This window comes from Augochlora pura, chromosome 7, assembly GCF_028453695.1.
Source record: "Augochlora pura isolate Apur16 chromosome 7, APUR_v2.2.1, whole genome shotgun sequence".
Taxonomy (NCBI): domain Eukaryota; kingdom Metazoa; phylum Arthropoda; class Insecta; order Hymenoptera; family Halictidae; genus Augochlora; species Augochlora pura.
In genome coordinates, this window is record NC_135778.1 from 30,198,797 (window position 1) to 30,220,048 (window position 21,252).

At 35.1% G+C, this 21,252-nt stretch overlaps 2 protein-coding genes across 2 annotated transcripts; both read left to right on the plus strand.

The window, feature by feature from the left end:
- Nucleotides 1–1,350: 1,350 nt before the first annotated feature.
- Nucleotides 1,351–4,897, plus strand: LOC144472739 (glucose dehydrogenase [FAD, quinone]-like). The gene is made up of 2 exons (XM_078186068.1): nt 1,351–1,971; nt 3,032–4,897. The coding sequence occupies exons 1-2, from the start codon at nt 1,366–1,368 to the stop codon at nt 4,301–4,303; spliced, it is 1,878 nt and encodes a 625-aa protein (XP_078042194.1). The 5' UTR covers nt 1,351–1,365; the 3' UTR covers nt 4,304–4,897.
- Nucleotides 4,898–18,729: 13,832 nt separating this feature from the next.
- LOC144471986 (glucose dehydrogenase [FAD, quinone]) lies at nt 18,730–19,269 on the plus strand. The gene has a single exon (XM_078184613.1). The coding sequence runs from the start codon at nt 18,730–18,732 to the stop codon at nt 19,267–19,269; it is 540 nt and encodes a 179-aa protein (XP_078040739.1).
- The last annotated feature ends 1,983 nt before the right edge of the window (nt 19,270–21,252 follow it).

A 21,252-nucleotide genomic window follows, 5' to 3' on the forward strand; every position in this document is an offset into this window, starting at 1 on the left:
TTGTGGAAACAATTGTTCTCGAATCTCATTTGATTAATCGCTCGATTGTGAGAGCCAGCGTGCTCTCTTACATGATCTCGCTTTAACCCTTTCCGAGCAACGCGGTAATTAACAACAGAATTTATGATAGTAAACTTAGGACTATTCGTTTACCTAGAAACTAGTACTATCATTTATGAATGCATTCAATTTTTTATTATATCTTTATATAAAAGTTGTAATATGTACAATATACTATATAGTATAGAAATGTATGTGTATAATAATTCCAGAAATTTAATATAAAATTATCGAATTTGTACAATTATTATAGTATGTCCCAATTTATATAATCTTTTAATCAATTTGATGTGAATGATATGGTACGTAACACAAGAATTCGCTATAATCGTAAGGTTATATAAATACGAAATGTCACTAAGTATATAACCCTGTCGTCATACAGTTTCTAACCAACCTCTCGGTATGTTAGTAACCTTGGATAATTGCAAATGCACTTACGTGGGAATAAAAATGCAGTAAATATTTGGATAGTTTTACATTAAGAATCTAGTGATTTTTTACTCTTTTATGTATATTCTCGTAGATTCTGTTGAGTAAAAAAAGCAAAAAAAGTCTCAAAATTCGCAAACCGCAGAATCACTAAATATACGCGTTCAAAGTTAACGAATTTCGAGCGTTTTTGACATGTTCCATGAGTGGCACCACTTGATGATAGCTCAAATATCGAAGGAATTCCTCATAAGAACGGCTAGGTGGCAGCAGAAGCATGACAAAGTAGCTATTTCGGCTCATCTTTACGAGTTATGTTAGGGTTAGAACGTGTATTTTTTGAAACAATGATTTCCGCACCTTGAGACTTGAATTTTTAAGGTTTTCTCGACAAAATCTACGCGAATACACATAAAAAAGCAAAAAATCTCTAGACCCCTAAAGTAAAGTTTAAACGAATTCACTCAAACCGATCTATAGAAATATAAAACAGTAAACTATTGATTCAAATGATTCTATAGAAGTACAATACAGCTATCGGAACGCGTTTGAAACGCCATAAAACGATAGTGTACTGTATAACATTACTACATGGCCAAAAGAAGTCGTAACGCATGAACACCGCACAATGTTGCCACTTAGACATCATACTAACAATTCCGCTTCAATTACAGAACAATCTTCCCCATGAAGACCGCGGCACCAACTCCACGATGACCATCGTAACCCGGTACACTCCGTTCAGAGTACCCAGGACCGAACGATTAGGCACTCGGCCCCCAGACATCATCTAGCACCTTCGCAACGTTATGCCACTCAACTCGATTAAACTCCCAATTCTTCAAATTTGTCCAAAATTCCACTGGAAGAAGCATGGTGTTCAGCGCGATAGTGGTGACATCTGCCTTGAAGGGAGCCCTGGGCCTCGTAGGGACGAGCCTATGGTTAATTCCGTTGCTAATAGCAGGCCTGTCCTACTACCGCTACGACCAACTGGACCCGGAAAGCCGGCCCATAAACAGATATCCTTTGTACGCGGAATACGACTTCATCGTGGTAGGGGGAGGCTCGGCGGGAGCAGTGGTTGCTAGCAGGATATCAGAAATCCCGGATTGGAATGTCCTTCTGCTAGAAGCTGGGCCAGACGAGAACGAGATAACTGATGTGCCTTCACTGGCTGCCTATCTTCAGCTGACCAAGTTGGATTGGAAGTATAAGACAGAGCCGACTGGCAGGGCCTGTTTGGCGATGAAAGGTGGCCGATGCAATTGGCCCAGGGGTAAGGTCTTAGGTGGTTCCAGCGTACTCAACTATATGTTGTACGTCCGAGGGAATCGACATGATTACGACCACTGGGAGGCTCTTGGTAATCCTGGCTGGGGGTTCAGTCAGGCTTTGTACTACTTCAAGAAGTCCGAAGACAACCGCAATCCTTATCTCCAGAAAAGCCCCTATCATTCTACGGGTGGCTACCTAACGGTACGTAGCAAATGATGGGTTGGTTTGTGCAATATGTTCTTCGTCACACTTGTTGTGTCGTATCGTTCGCCTTGCTTGGCGGCTTCGATTATGATCGGTTAACGAAGTAAGGGTTCTAAGGCCGAACTTCGAAGAATTAGTTGTTTATTCCCACCTAGTACAGTTCGTAGTTGTATCTACAAGGAATTCACGGCCTTCAAGATAACAGTGATCGAAAACTACTCTCGTAACAGTTCCTCGCATTCTTGGAATAATTCTCAGCTACAAAGGGGCTCGGCTGCAGTTTGCTAAAGTGGATGACGGATCGCTTCGGTCGTTCTTGCTTGTCGCTGCCACAACTTCACGGGTGGCGAAACGATTTTTGCTTGTCGCACTGACTAGACTCGAAGTTAATTCTTCTTGACAAACTGAACTTGATTTGAGGTTAGGACGATTCTGACTTTTCGTAGTCGCGCAAGCTTTAATGAAAGCTGTTCAGGATTCTAAGATGAGTGGGTTTATGATGCAAACGTGCTTTCGTAGCATATTTTTGAACGTATCATTCCGTCGATCGTAGCACCTTATTTAAGTAACTTATTTAATAAAATTATAAGTTATACATTTTCAATAACCGAGCGTATTAAAAGAACTAGCGCCAGCAAATAAAACAACAGCGCTCGAAACAAAATCTTTGCCGCTAAGAAATTTATCGGTAGATGTGGAAAGAGTGGTAGCGCGAGTATAGTACTGCAAGAGTTCTTTGGAACTTAAAGTTATGCTTTACAATGGCCTCTGCTTCATGGTTAAGTCACGATTGCAGTTCGGAAATGAAACACACTTTTAACTATTTACCATTTATGTGTAGATAAATATATAAATAACACTTTCACTGCGCAATTCACTACACTCCAAAAAATTGAAATATATTCTACAAATGTTATTTAACAAGCGCGCAAATGTTGAAGTCATAGCATCCAGTACTTCAGTTTGAAAGAAATATGTAAGAATTGCTTTGCGATCGAACCATCTAAAACATGCTCCACAAATATGAGATACATTTCCCATGTTGGCAATTTCACAGGTGCAGGAATCCCCATGGAAGACACCCCTGGTGGTCGCCTTCGTGCAGGCCGGGGTGGAGATGGGGTACGAGAACAGGGACATCAACGGCGAACGTCAGACAGGCTTCATGATTGCACAAGGGACCATCCGCAGAGGTAGCAGATGCTCCACAGCGAAGGCGTTCCTTCGTCCTGTAAGACTCCGTAGGAACATCCACACGGCTATGAACGCCCACGTGACCAGGGTGCTGATAGACCCGGTAACCATGCGGGCTACTGGCGTGGAGTTCATCAGGGACGGTCGTAGGCAAATCGTCAGAGCACGAAAAGAGGTGATCCTCTCAGCGGGAGCTATAAACAGCGCCCAGATTCTGATGCTGTCTGGCATAGGGCCGCGGGAACATCTTCAGGAAATGGGCATCCCTGTGATCAAGGATCTCAGAGTCGGAGACAACCTCCAAGACCACGTTGGCATGGGTGGGTTAACCTTTTTAGTCGACAAGCCCGTCTCCATAGTGCAAAACCGGTTTCAGGCTGCGCCGATCACTATGCACTACGTAGCCAATGGAAGGGGGCCCATGACTACCCTGGGAGGAGTCGAAGGCTACGCCTTTGTCAACACTAAGTTCGCCAACAGATCCATCGACTACCCTGACATCCAGTTCCACATGGCACCGGCTTCTATCAATTCCGACGCTGGAGTCCAGGTCCGAAGAGTCCTGGGTCTCACCGATGAGGTCTACGACGCTGTCTACAAGCCCATCGCGGATAAGGATGCTTGGACCATCATGCCACTGCTGTTGAGACCGAGATCTCGCGGCACTGTCAGATTGAGGAGCTCCAACCCCTTTCACAGTCCCCTAATCGACGCCAACTACTTCGCCGATCCCAGAGACATCGCCACCTTGGTCGAGGGTGCTAAGTTAGCTATGAAAGTCAGTGAGGCCAAGGTGTTCAGGCAGTTTGGCTCCAGGGTGCACCGGGTCAACCTGCCGGGCTGCAAGCAGTTCAAGTTTGCCTCCGACGCTTATTGGGACTGCCACATCAGGCATATTTCTATGACAATCTATCATCCGGTCGGAACCACGAAGATGGGCCCGCCTACCGATCCCACCGCTGTCGTGGACCCCAGGTTGAGGGTCTACGGGATTGGCGGGCTCCGAGTGATCGATGCGTCTATCATGCCCACTATCAGCAGTGGAAACACTAATGCTCCGGTTATCATGATTGGGGAAAAGGGTGCAGATCTTGTTAAGGGCGACTGGTTGATGAACTACGAAACCGCGAGATGAGGGTCGTGGTTCTTGCGATTGCTATTAGAATTTGTGAACTATCGAAGCGATTTTGTATTTGTTACAATATCCTTTGTGCCAGGTTTTGTTAGAGCACTTGAGACGATAGTAATTGAACTTTGAAAAAATCTTGTCGGAGTGACAAGGATTGTGTGAAAGATTTGTGGTTCGTTGTGAATGTTTAATGAGTTTTAAAACGAGAATGCGAAGGTTTTATATGACTTGTGGATATTAATCCATTCGTTAACCTGAGATTATCCATGTGGGTGCACATGTAGTGGGTGCCAATGAAAAATGTATCATTTATAGGCTAAAATATACGTGAAGTCGCCAGTGGTAGGAATCTACGAGATCCTCGCGTGGGTTAATTGAGGTTAGACAGTCTTGAGAAATTGCGATATTTTCATTATAGTTAACGAAAAAGTACAAGTTGGAAAACATTAAAACATTCAATTTAAAAAAGTAGGAAATAATAACAAATGATATACAATAAAAAACATCACTGTAATTTATATAGTGCACAGAATTATAAGTTACAAATGGATTAACGACGATAAATTATGTAAAACCTTTGTGTTTGTAAAATATTTTCAAATAGTTCACGTGTACGTAGACTTTGTTTTATTATTGCGTAGCTGAGTTTGTTAAGGTGGATGATTCTGTTATAAAACTGTTAAATATTGTAGAATTGCAACTGTGTAACTGCGTCGTAGCCAAACATAAAATTAAACTGGTAATAAAAATATAGCGAATAAACTATTAATAAGGATGTTTTTGTAAAATTGATAACATTTAAAATTAATATGACAAGAGAATCATTTTTGTAACTTGTTCATAATACTGTATAATTTGGACACGATATTGTATTATCTTGTTTATCATTTCACTTTTATAATTAAAATTACAATGGTTCGAAAATTTTATTAAAAAATGTGTTATCTCAGGTGAACTTTGTTGTCTAAGTGCCATAAACTGTAACTTTAATGTTATAACATATTAATTAATTGTCATCCATCTTCATTTGTCAATTTTATTTGTTCCTTATGTCAGTTAGCAATAATTATGTGATCAAATTATTGAAGTATGTAAACAATTCGGTTCGTAAGTTTCATTTTAAACAATTAAAAATTACGCAATTAACAAATGAATAAAAAGCATCATTTTCCACAAGCAATTAAAAATATATAAAATATTTGGTAAAGAATCGACATCTTGGGAAACTGATTAATTAAGTTAGCAAATTCGCTGATTGAAAATAAAAAAGAAAACTGGCAAAATGACACTGGATGGGTGAGTGTTAAATAAAGAATAGCGAGCAAATGTTTCGTCATAAAACATTAAATGCGCTAGTCGAATTGATACTTGAATAAAATATGTAATTTCTAAAAAAATAGGAAATGTTGTTACTCTTTAAAAAATTATTAAAGAATGTGTTAAAATACAAGCTCTTGTCTTTAATAGTACCCAGGACGAAATATTTCCTTTCTTTTCCTTCCCTCCCCCTTTCCTAATTCGTACCAACGTTAAGCTACATGCTATTCGCTCAACCAATCCAAGGAAAATACATCTTCCCTTCGAACGAAAGGCGGAAAAATCGTGCCAGAATGACAGTGAATCTGTTCGTGTCGAGACCGAGTTACCTTCAGTGAGTGAATTTACGCCTTGTGGAACTTAACAAATTGTACTATTAACTTCCGTTCCATTACTACTTTCGCTGTTGTCACGCTACGTATCGCAAGTACGTTACTTTAATTGTTCGTATCCTTCAAAATTCGAAGACCAGTGTTCGGTATTTAATATGTAACAAGCCACAGAATCGAGTACTGTTAAACAAATAAAATCAACCGCTGGTATGTTATATTTTATTTTGAGTATATTTTATTGCGACGAGTATCTTGACAGAAACAAGAGAAGTGCTATAAAAGTGAGATAAGTTACAACAAAATCAGTAGTTTTTCAAGTCGTCTCCCTTGAAACAATTGATATTTTTATTATCCGAAGTAATATTATTCGCGAAAATTTTTTTAATAATAAAATGTGTAAAGAAGAGGAATTAATTTCATTCGTTCCTAGGAAAATATATTCTTCGTGAACAAAACATATTCTTTCGTGTAACGTTTTGACTTTTAATTTTCGAACTGAACGTTTGTCTTCTTCCTAATTGCTTCTCAATAGTTGCATTTTGTTTCTTAATGTTTACTTCATTGTTGCATCACATAAATTATGTTTTAAATTGAAAATGTTTATTTATTTGATCCATGACGAGTATAGTCGTCATTATGCGATAAGAAATTTGCGCCTTTTCGTGACGAAAATTGAGTAATTGTTCAAGAAATTAAAATTAGCTCCACAATATCTACCCTCCCCAATGAAATTAATTATTTAATTTAATAGTAACAGAAACCATCGTGTTTAATGTTATATTGCATCGCAGTAAATTAGCTTGCAATCAACATTGTTCATTGAACGATGTGGAAAATGAAAGAGTTTAGTAACCGGAGAACGGTGCTACAGCTAGACAGCTATGAATAGACGCAAGGTTATTTTTATGGCAAACCAGTGTCGGACTGCTGCAAATATTTTGTTGGATACTGGTTCTGCTGCTTCGAAATAGTTATCTATTTATCAATGTAATAACATGTAAAATACTTGCAATGCATTCACATGGCAATAGAAAATTGATCACGGTTTTGCAACTTTGTATCTATAATTTTTTACTTGGTACTTGTGATATATAATTTCTGTTTGCGACATCATGTCTATAATCTATAATCATCGATCGTTACGTTGTACCTTTTAGGGTACGTACAGGTTTGCAGGTAGTATTTGCGAATCCAATGTACGTTTTCGACTGAACTTAATATACAGCGAAGGTATTTAAAGTTGTAGATAGAATGTGAGACAGTTTTTCGCCAAATATTATACTTATATTTTAAAAACAACGGCTATGTACAAAACAACGTTGTGTGTGGTCGACGGTTGTCGAAATTCTGATTTGAGCTTCATTGAACCGCTAAAACGTGGAGGTAAAAAATCCTTCCATTAAGATTATACAAAAATAGAGGGGCACTGGACCGACCAATTAGACAAAGTTATCAAGTGGTTCGGCAGCCTAATATCAGCGAAAGCATGAAAATTGGCCCCGGGGCAACGATAGAGATAAAATAAAAATTACTGATAAAGAAATGTTCTTTACTTCACGTTTATTTTTTGGTCGTCGCAGCAACTCTTTAAATGCCGAGTCCCAATCACCGATGCTCGACAAACATCATCTATCTTGCTTTCGCTCCCTATATCTATCCTCTTTCTTTGTCGAACTGCGCCTGAGTCACTTCCTGGAAGTCAAACTTTGCCCTGTTACTCGAATGTATTAACGCACATTCGTCCGGTAATATTTAGCAACGCCTTATTAAAAATCATATATTTTTCAGTGAAATTTTGAAGAATGATATAAAACAAATTTGTCTTTATATTAGGATGTCCCATCAGTTGCTTCCTTTTTCTGATACGAATTCAATAGACAATATTTGTTGTTTAAAATTGATTTATTGTGTTATACACGAACTATTCTTCTGTACTGTGATTTGGCTGTTGAAATGACGAATTTTTGTTACGAATATACGTTAATTCCGACTTTTCCTCAACCAAGTTTCTCAACAGCCAGAATCACTGTAATTATTCAAACCTTTCACTTTTTTCGTTCAAACATACGTTATTTAAAAAAAAGTAATGAAATAGGTCTCATACAGAATAAATGTTGTCAGATCTGTTACAAGCAACCGAAATCAAATTTTCTCGCCGATAACTGTCATAAACTACAATTACCATTTTATTTTTCGTGCTAATAAATAGTTTTCTCGCTGACACACGTGTTTCGAAAACATTATTTCTTAATAATCGACAACATGGTTCAGAAGTAACACGATCCACTTTTTTAGACGTACGCGACGGACCTTATTGGCAATATTACCGCGTCAACTTTTATTAGAAAATCATGAATCGTGGGACTTGTTTCGGTTTCTTGCGATTCACTTTGTTAGATTGCTTGCAATGAAAATTGTGTTAGAATTTTATACATCGTGTTATATAGGCTAACAACTAATGGACTGAGCAATGTTTGTTTACATTCTATTGGTGTCGGAAATTGTTTGTTAATTCTCTATTAGCTGTTATTACAATTTTATTATCTATTATTACAATTTTATTATCTACTATTACAATTTTAATAGCTATTTTAGGATATTTCCTACTATTAGAAAATTCTTAATTGCCGAAAATACGAATACCTTTGGGAGCTACGTCTGCTACATGTTGACAGTAAATATACCGTAAAAACGCTGTATATTGTTAAATTATTCTCTAAGTCTAAATCGAATCTCTTGCCATATATGGGATGTTACAATATAATATGTGATATTATATAATGGGATGTAGAATATAATGGAAGTACCTAAATAGATCCCATGAAGCATCTCGCACCAGCGGATTAATTAAAGTTAAAGGATACAGGAAAGTGTAAAACCTTTATCAGCACCGTCCATTAAACTTTCTCCCCAGTTCATTAAACGGGTGTTTAAAATAATAATATAGTTTATAGCGTTCTAAAACGGTAGAAAGTAATTTTCAGATCTATTAACTCGAAATATTATTGCCGGAACATTTTCAACAGCTTCTGGAGCTGAACGAGATTTTCCGTTTCATGGAAACGGCGAGCCTTCCTTCGCTTCTCGCGAAGCCAATCTTATCAAGCTATTCGCAAAAATTCTCGGGATCGACCAAGTCGTGGCAAAAACAACTACAAACGGGTACAACGCGAACGCGAATAAAATACAACCAGCGTGCAATTTCTAATCGGATAAGTCTGTCATGTATGCAGTACTGATCACTTAAATTTTAATTCAATTACTGATAGCGAAGTTGGGTGAAAAGGTATACTTTAACATTACAGTCAAGATTTTGTTTACAAAATGCCACTATAAGCATAAACGAGTAACATAAGATTGAATTTCGTCGATATAAACAATTTTATTTGCAAAGAAAAAGGATTATTGTAGAAATATAATGGGTCAGAATGATAGCACGTATAACAATCAATCAACAAATAATATTTAATACAGGAATATGTGTAAGTTAAATATTGCATTCTTATAATGAAATTCTTTCTTAAGAAAAAAAAGACAAAAAGGTAGTAAATGTAAGTAGCAATATGAATAAATTAATAAATAAGGAAATTAATAAGGAAATAAACAAGTAAATAAATGACAAAAGAAAGAAATAATTGATGTATCCGGTTATCGTTTTGTACAGAAAATTAACCCCTTGCCGTACTATCTTCTTCATAGTTACAGGGATGAGCATTTCTTCTATTGTAATAATTTCTTAGAAGGAAAAGGTAAAATATTTATTCTGTTTGGCTATGTTTACTTAAATGGTTAAATACTGATGACAGGAGGACAGAATTTTATTCCGGCTTAAAAGAACAGAATAACATTTATACTTAACAAAATATTAACAAAAATCTCTATGACGATCCAGACTCGTCAAAATATGGCAAGGGGTTAAGAAATTCTTGCTGCATTACCTTTTCCTATATTGCGAAATCGTTCGAGATTCTATTAATGTATTTCCGGTAGTCGAAGCGCAGCGTTTTTTAACTTTTCCAGCAAACAATCTCATTTGTTTTCCCATTGTGAATACATTCGCGAGAGCACGTTCCTTCCTTTTTCCGGCTGCAATTAAAGCATTCCATGCACTAGACAACGCTGAAACACAAACGATAATTTGCAGCGTGCAAGTATATATGTACTTTCCCGGTACTAATTCATTATTCCAATAGAATTTCAATTCCAGACAGAGAGAATTTCTTTTCTATATGTGATTTCACTTTCGAATTTGAATTGCTAACGATTTCGAAACCGGTTGCATAACGCAGGCATCTGGATTCGACGATCGATCGCTGTTCGGCCGAGACTCGTTAATTACTTAAGTATATTTTGTAGACTCTAGTCGAAACTAATCGAATGGTATTATATATCTAAGAATTTATTCATACCTATCTCAAACTGCTATGATTCCGTATGAAAAGTGTTACAATATACCGAGATCATTTCGACAAGTAAAAATTCAACTTTCGCAATGTTGAAATTTTAAATTTGAAAGTGGATGTAGTACAAATTTATTAGCATGGTGCATAAGAGATAAAGACAAAGGAATACTATTTTATTCGGCATTATTGAATAAATGTCTGATTGAATAGAATTTTATCTGAACAACAATTTAGACGAATAAGAATTTAATAAAAATTCGAACGTAATAAAATTACGAACAATATTTCATAACGACAGACATAGAGTGCATATACAAAAATATCGGCAAAACGGTATTTAATAGTATTTATTTTTTAATTCTAACAACTATGTAAAGTTAGAATTAAAAAGATTAAATTTGTTTGAATTAAAAAAATTTTAAAAGATGGAAAAAACAAGTTCAGTTTCTCATTTCATTTTCTAAAAATGACAAAACTTTTGAGAAGTGTGAGCTGCGAAAGTAGAAACTTTACTTTTTTTTTTTAAATGGGCACAGAGAATGTTGTAAGAATTTTTTACATAAATTTACTAAAGTTCACAGATCAACGTGTTTCAAATTATCGTTTAGTGATTTGTTAATTTCTTGGTTTAGTGCGGTTTATAGTTTCAATCGAGTCCTTATAAATACTTTGAAATTATAATTAGTTTATCCAATTGTAATAAATGCCTTTTGAATTATATTTATTATTTCATAATCTATACAACTCAATTTTTACCTTGTAATGTAAATAACCAAAAGTTGCTTAAAAAAACAACCTATTTTTCATATTTCCTATTTCTTTTTCCTATTTTTATTCTTCATATTTATATTTGCAATAATGTAATCTATTAATCGTGTTCAGTGAAACTCAACTTATAATTTATATTTCATGAAATCTAATTGACCTATAATCGTTGTTATATAATTACGATAATAATCGATGCTATGTGATTACGACTGTAACTGATTCTAGACATTTTTCATACTTTCGAATTATATCCATTTCTCAAATTTATGTACTACACTGCACTTACACTCTAAAATGCAATTTACATTTTTATAAAATTCAAATTGCAATTAACATCTTGTGTAGTTGAATTTACAATTAACATCTTGAGTAGTTCAATTTACAATTAACATCTTGCGCAGTTTAATTTACAATTCACATTTTACACAGTTTACTTTATAATTTATAGCTCATGTAATAGAATTAAAAAATTTGCATTTTATCTAGTGTAATATATAATTTACATTTCGAGTTAAAATCGAGCGATTTATAATTTATAAATTCCAGCTCCCAACCTTTTTGAATTATATTTACGATCATTTAACTTTCATATAATAAAAGTGGAATGACGGGAAGCGGGTGTCAATTATATAAACGGAAATTTGAAAGTAGTTTTAAAAAGATTCAAGAAGTAACAAATATTAAGTGGATCAAGGCTTGTTGAGCAAGAAAAGCCATCTTCTATCGACACCTTTCAACTTTTAGATCAAAAAGAAACTGCAAGAACATGAATAAGACATTAGAGCCGAGCTAAGTCTAAGATCCAAATGAGTTTGTTCTTTGTTCGTAATTTATTCCTATTAACTCCACTACATCTTTCTGTATGCAATTATATTTTAATTTTTTTTAACAGTAATAATACCTACCCTACATTATTTGAGTTGATTCCAGAATAAAATACAAAACCGGGAGAACATTAAAAGAATTTGAAAATGCCGATAAATTGTTTTTAACTCATTGAAGTAATTGAAAATTGAAATCAATGACTTTGCACACTGTATTTTATAATTAATGCAAAAGAAATTTTATTTTGCATAATAATCAGCAATACCGTTACTGATTTTTATTTACCTAAAACAAAATCCAAGATTTATTAAAATTTAACATTCTGTCATTGATATTTGACCACCAAAATTAATTTTTTATCTAAAAAATTACGAATGACAAAGTATGCTAAATTCTGATCACTATACCTATAAAAGAAATTGTATAAAAAGTATAATAATATAATATAATAAACAGTGTAACAGTGTTTGGTTCAGTCATGATTTAATTTGTCAATGATTGTTTTATACTTAAGAAGGATATTGTTATTACTAATACCTTTATTCTACCAAGAACTTCTAAAATTGTTTACAAAATTTTTCCTTAAGAAAAATGTATACTAATCTTCTGTTATTTAATTAGTTTATAAATAATAATAAATAGCTTAGAATTACAATAATCAATTATTGTAAGAATATATCATAATTCTCAATCTCAGATACGATAAACATAATGTAAAGTTTATGCAATTAATGTCTCCAGTACCGTGCATGCTGAACATGTAAACACGTGATCGTGATCTGAATAAAATTGCATTTGGATAATCGAGGTTACATTCTAGTATACAGAGATCATTGAACCGCTTTGAATCGCTGTCTGGCAAAACACACTTGTCTAGATGCACGACAAAAAGACAGCTCTTGGTAAAAATAATGGCGCATTTATCCGCTGTGCTGGAACAGAACGTGCAAGTACAACACTGTTCATAAGTATTAAAACAATGGAATGTGACTTTAGATATTGGTGTCTAGCCACTGTATAACAGAAATAAATGACATCTCAAATGTCATATCCTCTGGTCATCATTGATGGCCATTTAGAAGGCAGTGTAGAAATAATACCTGACACTTTCAATTTCCAGCTAGAACACTATAATTTAAATGCAACGATAGTAACTCTAGATCAATTTACATGCATTGCCAAAAATAAGAATCAACCAACATGTAAGACAATTTCTATTAAATTCTATCGTCAACATTTGTGATCATTAAAAGAATATTGAACGCATAATAATTGATACTTTAAAATAATAGCTAGAAAATTCGAATTAAGATATATTAGATAATGTTTGTAACCCCGAATTAAATATTATTAATTTTATTTTATTAGATTTGGATTAAATTTTATCGTCAATACTAATGATAATATAAATGGATAACAAATACGTTATAATTTAAATGAAAATTTTATAAAGACGACAACAAATGATCAGAGCGAAAATGTCAAAATAATGAAAAAATAGACCCAAACAGAAATAAAAACAAACCAACATATCAAACATTTACATTAAATTTTATCGTAACGTTAATAACAATTTATAGAGACAACAAAGGCATTGCAATTTAGATGAAACCTTTACATAAACGGCAATCTATACCCAGTAGCATAACTACGTGTCGATAGCTTTTTTTATATGAACACGTAGTATATTTAACTTTTATTAGAACATTTATCTCGTAAAATATTTTCTATCGTAGTCGACCTTCGATCATAACAAACGACCTTGAGTCGTAAATCACCGTGAGCTCCTTAAAATAACCAATTAGATACTATAAAATAAATTTTATTTAAAAACATAATAGTAACATTTTCTTTAAAAGAGAAACGTTACATTCAAGATGTCATTAAAATTATTTACACATTCTTTCAAAATTCAAGACTCTGAAGAATGCGGTGCTATAGCCACGCTGTGTATGACCGTGACAACCGACGCGTTACTCATTTCCTGCCACTCCATAACATTCCAAATCGCACGCATTCACCCAGTCACTTATGCGTGTTCTAAAAATCCTAAAAACTTCTGCAGGCTAGTGTACCAGAGGCTTGCAAGGGATCTGTCGTGTATAATGTGCGGGACATAAAAGTGAAACGTGCGTGAGATAAAACAGATGCACGCCGGGTTACGGGGAACACGAGAAGGGATCGCGTGGTGTCCAACTCGGCATTACTCAAGTCCCCAGGTAAGTATTACGTGAACGCCGGCGAGAAAGCGCATTTCTCTGGTGGATCTCGAAGTGGAAAGTGGACACTGGGTCTTCAGAAGCAGTTTCGGCGGCCGCGTAACATCACCACCGAGCCTCATCACAGCGACGGAAGGAAGTCATTATATCGATAACCGTGCCCAGGATAATGGTAACAACAATTCGATCACAATAATCATCGTTGCGAAATCGATCGGAACGTATAAGGGAACACAGCTTTTAAGTTACGTTTATGGTGGCAGTTGCGACGAATGTCGTAAGGGTACGTTTATGGTGGAGTTGCGAGGAATGTCATAAGGGTACGTTTATGGTCGGACTATGACAATAAATGCTTTCTACCGGACACTAGTCTCTTTGGTTTGTTTAAAATGGAGTTACGCAAACAGCTGCGCCAGTCATTTAAACCTCATTTTGTCAACTTAACCCCTTGCACTAGAATTCGTTCCACGCTGCGTTGATTAGCGCTTATTTGTCTTTAACACTTTGCCGTCCGCACGTCTTGTGCAAATGTCTTCGCTCGGCGCCGGCCGTCCTTAAAATTATCGGGAGATTATAAATTGTCAAGTTTTACCTTACTAAAGTTTTCACGAGTTTTCAATCCTGTCTCCCTATTTTCATAAAATTTCGAAGATATACATATGTAAATAAATGTAAAATTTGTTAGATTAATGTACTTCTTTATTTACATTTTCTTTCTTCACATCTTCTTTCATTTTTTACAAGATTTGTACATTAAATTTGTTGTCCTTCTTTTTTTGTTTTTAGAACATACACGACAGTTTCTTTTTTCAATTTCATACGGCAAAGTCGATTGGAACATCAGACAAGTTATCCGCGCATTCATCGTAAATAATCTCTCTTTATATATTAATAAGCAGACTTTTTCGTCTACTATGATGAAAGGGCACGAGTACTTATAAAAACAAAGAACTTGCTGACGTGTGTAACTTATTGTTACGTAAACAAAACAACAACAGAACACCGCGCCATATTGAGCGGTACCATGCGTGTTACACCACTGTGGTGTCGCCGGCCATTGAGCGAGCGATACTTTGCGCGTGTACACCATTATGGTGACGCCGGGCGGCATAGTGTTAATACTGACTTTAATAGAACCAGATAATTTTTGTTTTTTCTATTGTCTTTATTTACTTCCGTTTGATAACAGAAATTTTGATAACAGAAGAATTCAATTTGACTTCGATTTAGAAGAAATTAATAATCATGTAATCGATTAATAATCATAATAATCAATATTCATGTTCAGTAGATCTTGCGTGGAATTTTTATCACAAGTCTAACTCCTTATTATAGTGCAAATGGTTAATAAGCCATGCTTATATCACGTTGACACTATCGTAAAAATTCAATGTAGCAAGAGACAAACAATTTTTTTCATTTTTATTTTATTAACCCTTTGTGCTCGAATGACAACTACAAGGCGCCATTAAAAATACTTATATCACGTTTCAAAATCATTTTGACACTATAAAATTTATTTACATTTTTTTTAAAGTGTTAAAAGTGTGACTGCTAAACGAATCACAAAATTCAATTTCATATTTTTGATTATGTGAAATGGAAATACTAAAGGTCAGAAAAACTATTTTCGACTTCGGGTTAAAATTGCTTCGATTGCAAAGTGCGATTAAAAATAAGGAAAATATTCACACAAGGTTTTATTCACATTTTTCGCAAGGCCGTAACGCAAAACCCGTTTCTTGACAAATATTGTCAGATCTTCACGTTATATGTTTCTTTATTGATAGTAATAAATATAACGAGTAGCAAAAGTGTTCATACAGCTTTTAAAACAATATAACTTTTCAAAAACTGGTCTCAATGATTCGAATTTTTTTAAATGCTGCAGGGACTAGTGCAATACTTTTTTTTTAAATATCGCTATTATTTTGAATAGATGAAATGTAAAATTCTTGTTTCTTCACTTTTTAATCGGAACCTATAATAAAAATTTAAAAAATACATTTACTTTGCCGTGAGTTACATACGCGCTGAAATTTTCATGTATTAAAATCGTCAATCAATTAGTTAATTTTCAACAATTCAATTAATATAACTGAGAATCGTTATACGCATCGTCAATTGCACAGCTGTGAAAATGATCCGCCTTCCAATGATTAATAAAAACGTTATTTTTATTCCGTTTTTGTAACAAGTAAACTTTTAGTCCGTGAAGGAAATTTTATATTCATACTTCTGGCAAAAAAAAAGTAAGACGAAAGACGAGTAAAGACGAAAAATTGCACAAAGATATACGGTCTAGTGACAGTAAACACGAATAATGAATTAACTTGTCACTTCCAGTTGAAAGGTTTTGCAAACATGATTGTTATCTTCGAGTTCAATAGTATAGTACGTCGAAAACTATGTAAATACGTGTTTCTCCGCTTGCTGTTCCAACGTAAATACGCTCATTATAAAACAATAGAATGCATTTATGCGCTTCTCTCTCTCATTATCGCATTCATTGTTTGCCGTAGCTTCGACATATACGTACTCTAACGCAGAACATAAGCATTTCATTATTAGCATTGCATTGTCGGTAACTATTACTATTTGTTACGAGAACAATCGTGCATAGTTATAACATTCCAATTAAATGCAACGAATATTCTAATAAATTTTAAACAGAAATATTGTTGCAAGAAAGTTATAAGCTTTCGAATGTATAGCGATATGATTTTGAAACGATATAGGCGTAAATAATTTGACATCTTCTAACTTCGAAAACAGATACTGCATTTTGTCATAGTTTTAACTATTTGTACGGAATACAGAGTTATTATTTATTAATTGTTAATGCTTTAAACTAGATGATTTAATAACAAATACAGACTTGTTAGCTTATTATAGATTATATAGATCATAAATCTATATAAATATATTATATATGATAGAGTATATAATATTCGATAATATATTTCATATAATTATAGAAAATTATAATATATTGTAATTATGATTTTACATTTGTTTATAATGGCATGATTAAATGTTACACATTATAGTTAAAAAACTCAAGGTATGTTTGGTGAAAATGACAAAAAATTAATTGTTACCAACCTTTGTATATTAAACAACTTTTATTCGAAACATTTTTTTTTATACATCACGTAATTTACAAGAAATATTAAAGTGAATAATTTGCCCTTGTACGTATTTTGTAAATAACTTATAGACTGTGGATCTTTATACGAATTGTAATTTTTATATTTACTAATTTAGTTGTCGAATCGAATTGATAGATTTTTCAATGTTTATACCATATTTAAGGGCGGCTCATTAATTTTTTTTTAAAGGGAAGTTTTCTTTACAAATGGAATTGTCATAATTGTTCAACAACCTATTCGAAAACTTCTAGACTGTTAATCTTTGAGCTTAAAAAAGCTGTTATCTGATTATTGATAATTAATTTAGTGTAGAAAATCCTTGTAGTAGAAATAAACCTTCTTTAACAAAGGAAGTTGATATTATATTTTATTAATACAGACGTTGCCTTGTGCTTGAAATGTCTGCGAATATCACTAATGAACGCTAAACAAAATTCACAGTGTTACTTCGCTCGAAGAAAGCAGAAAGTAATAATCTGATTAGCACCCTTTAGTAGCAGTTCTAATTAGTATTGCTACACAATTCAATTGTTTTTTTTTTTTTATTACAAGTAGAAAACAATCACTTATACACATTCGTTCTTATTTTATTTCCGAAAATAAAAATTTCAAAATAGTTTATATATTATTTTAAAAATTAGAATAATATAAGAAAATGTTGAGACATTTATCGTTCACGACTAGATTGTGTATTTTAAGCATTTAGAAACAATTGAAAATGTGTACCTTCTTTAACATCTCTTAAACATTTAAATCTTCCAGCTGTCGATTAAAACTATTTGTAAGACTTTCGTCTACAAGTATTTTATGTAATTTAATTTTCATAGTGTAGTGAAAGAGGACACTATCGCGGAATTAGCTCCGACCAGTGTTTTTCGTTAATAACTTGCAAACAAAGTTGTGGATTGCATCTGCGTAAAGAAAAAAGTTACTTCAAATGACCTTACGAACTTCTCATTTATCGATGAGTAACTTTCGGGATACCCTGTACATACTTCATAGAGAACCAAATGTAATTCTATTTATTTGTTTTCACTGATTTAAAAATGTGTCTATAAACTTTGAAGGCGGTATCGGCGTGTGACACACGAAAGATCGTCTTCGCGGTTGTAAGTCGCGAAGCAATCCCGATGTGGACGGATGGCACACAACGCGACACGGTATTTCGTCAAATTAATGAGGAAATATTGGAATCGTCACGAGAGTAATTTGCGTTGGTGTTGTGCGTACTTTTCGTAAAAATGTAAAAAAAAATCTTGTTTTCAAAAATAACCTTCCTCGCGTCCGTGTCATAAACCCCATCGGTAGAAACTCCAGGTGTTCGCGACTTCGGGACGGAATACGTTATTTAACATACAAATTCATAACTGAATGATACAACGATATTACTCTAAAAGCTCATTATTCCACAGCAATATGGCACATCCAGTGTACGGTGTGCTACTTCTGGCATCGTTCCTTGCTGCGCCTATAGAATCCCAGTCGCTGCTAGAAACGCTGAGGAACTACGGGCCGCCGGCAGAGGTCTTGAACAGAGTCGACCCTAACAACAAGAAATACGACTTCATCATAGTAGGCGCCGGCTCCGCCGGCTCGGTTCTTGCCAATCGTCTCTCGGAGAACAAGAAATGGAACGTGTTGCTTCTGGAGGCAGGAGGTACGGAAACACTGCTTCACCAGATCCCGATCCTCGTCGGGTACTTTCAATTGTCGAACTACAACTGGGGTTACAAAGTGGAGCCGCAAAGAAACGCCTGCCTAGGGATGATCAACCATCAGTGCTCTTGGCCCCGAGGCAAAGCTCTAGGTGGCACCAGCACACTCAATTACATGATCCACACGAGGGGGAACAGACTCGATTATGATATCTGGGCCGCGCTGGGTAACGAGGGCTGGTCTTACAACGAGATCCTGCCTTATTACGTAAAGAGCGAGAAATTCGACGTGCCAGGTTAGTCCGTTCACTTCCAGACATAAATGTCTCTATATGGCGAGTCAAGTAACTGGACCGAGCTCCGACTCTATTTTAGGTGAATTCGAAAAAAAGTTGTTGAGGAATATTTTACACTATTTCACAAGCTCTATTGTCCTAGAGTACGATTTTATTAAAAATGACAAGTGCATTTTTGGTTGTATTAGAATCATATATGTTTTTGCAGGTAGATCGATTCTATAGGCCTGGTCCGAGTACTTTCGGTCGTGAGCTATAACCTCCCCACCATTAATCCCCATTAATTAGTGGGGATGGGCTACGGAAAACGTAAGAGGGGGGACAAAGCCACGCGTGGCTCACGAGCCGCGGCTCGGCCAGTCCTGCTCTAAAAAATTTGCCATCGAAAAGTATTAGAGTGTTTCATAAATTTCTTCCTTTTTATGCGAAATCAATAGACGATATTTGTTGTTTAAGGTTGATTTAATATGTTATACATGAAACGTTCTGCTCTATTATGTTCTTCCATATCTCAAGAAGCTTCATTATGCCCTTTTTCCAAAAGAGTTAAGACTTGTAAAATATTCATCGAGCTGGGTTTTTATTTCGCTTTCGGATTTATGACATTTATCACGGAGAGAATTTTTTAACGAGAGAAACAAGTAATAATATTTAAATAGAGAAACAAGTAAAAACAAGCAATGTTAGTGGCATCCACTATCTCGCGCACACTATATCGCGGATTTTCATCGAGCATACTCTCGAGGTCATACATAGCCTGGCGCGGAAATGACTTATTGGACACCCTAATACACCCGACTGTCCGCTTGAATATTTCGAATATCACATGGACCCTTTCTTGCTACACAAATATTAAACCTAAACATTTTTCTACTTCTACTCAATGTTTTGTTTACTATTCATCATTTCTGTTTTTTTTTCGTTAAAACAACCAGCTGCCAAATCGTTTTCTGACCTCCCACGGATTTCCATCTCTTAAAAAGTAAACTACTCCTAATTTCAGTATAGTCTCAAATAAGAAAATAGAATCTAACTTCTGGTTACAAAGAAGATGAAATTTCTCTAGAAACTACTCGAGAGTAATACTAAATTTCTGTCGCACCGCTGACAATTAATCCATTCTAATTCATTAGAAAGATTACAATATGTACGAAGAACAAAAACCTCTTTACTTCAAGAACTCTTTTCTTTTCGTTCCAAGTTCGAACACATCATTTATAACCCTCATCAGAGTAGGGTCTTCGAGATAGTACATCAATATTAGAATGAATTCTTCTTCTTTCTTTCTTTTTTTGTATGAATACTACTATTTTTTGTAGTTAAATGAAATAATGAAAATGGGTTGTGTCAAAATAGCAACTACGAACAGCCAGTAAAAACATTTATTCCTCTTAACAACAATCTACTTTAAAAGGGATAGTTTTCTTAATGTTTCACATACTCCAATTTAAGAGTTATAAAAAATATCATCATCATAATAAAAACTTTTAATGACAAGTCTTGAGAACGATAGTGTTACGTACGGAGATTTTCTCCCGACGTTTTTCCTTTCTTCTCGAAGGCATACGCTAAATAACGTCGGCGGGGAACAACGGCCCATTCATTCCAAAAATAGAACGCCTAATCTACCATATGGGGCGCGAGTCCAAAGGGCCACACATCCTCGATTCTTAGACCCATCCGCGGCGTGATTTCGGTCACGTAGGCCCAGCCCCCACTACCGAATTTTCCAGTTTCCACCGCGTATAAAAGGGCTGAGATTTCTCTTCTCAGCGGGCAGTTTCAAATCAAATCGTGACGCGAGACGTAGCAAGATCGAGCCCAGTTCTCCTTCGAGCAATAGTTAACCCCCGCCGACTTGGTGCGAAAACCAGGGAGCGTGTCTTAGGACCATCGCGAATCACATACTACACTTACGCACTTGTAACAGATCGAAGTTGTTAGATTATATTAGTTTTTACTTTCAACTCAGTGTACAAGTTATTTCA

Excerpts from the sequence above, each read along its gene's own strand:
- LOC144472739 (XM_078186068.1), top strand. The coding sequence starts at position 1,366 with ATGGTGTTCAGCGCGATAGTGGTGACATCTGCCTTGAAGGGAGCCCTG. Across the intron at positions 1,972-3,031 it reads CTACGGGTGGCTACCTAACG|GTGCAGGAATCCCCATGGAA; the intron begins GTACGTAGCAAA and ends GCAATTTCACAG.
- LOC144471986 (XM_078184613.1), top strand. The coding sequence starts at position 18,730 with ATGGCACATCCAGTGTACGGTGTGCTACTTCTGGCATCGTTCCTTGCT.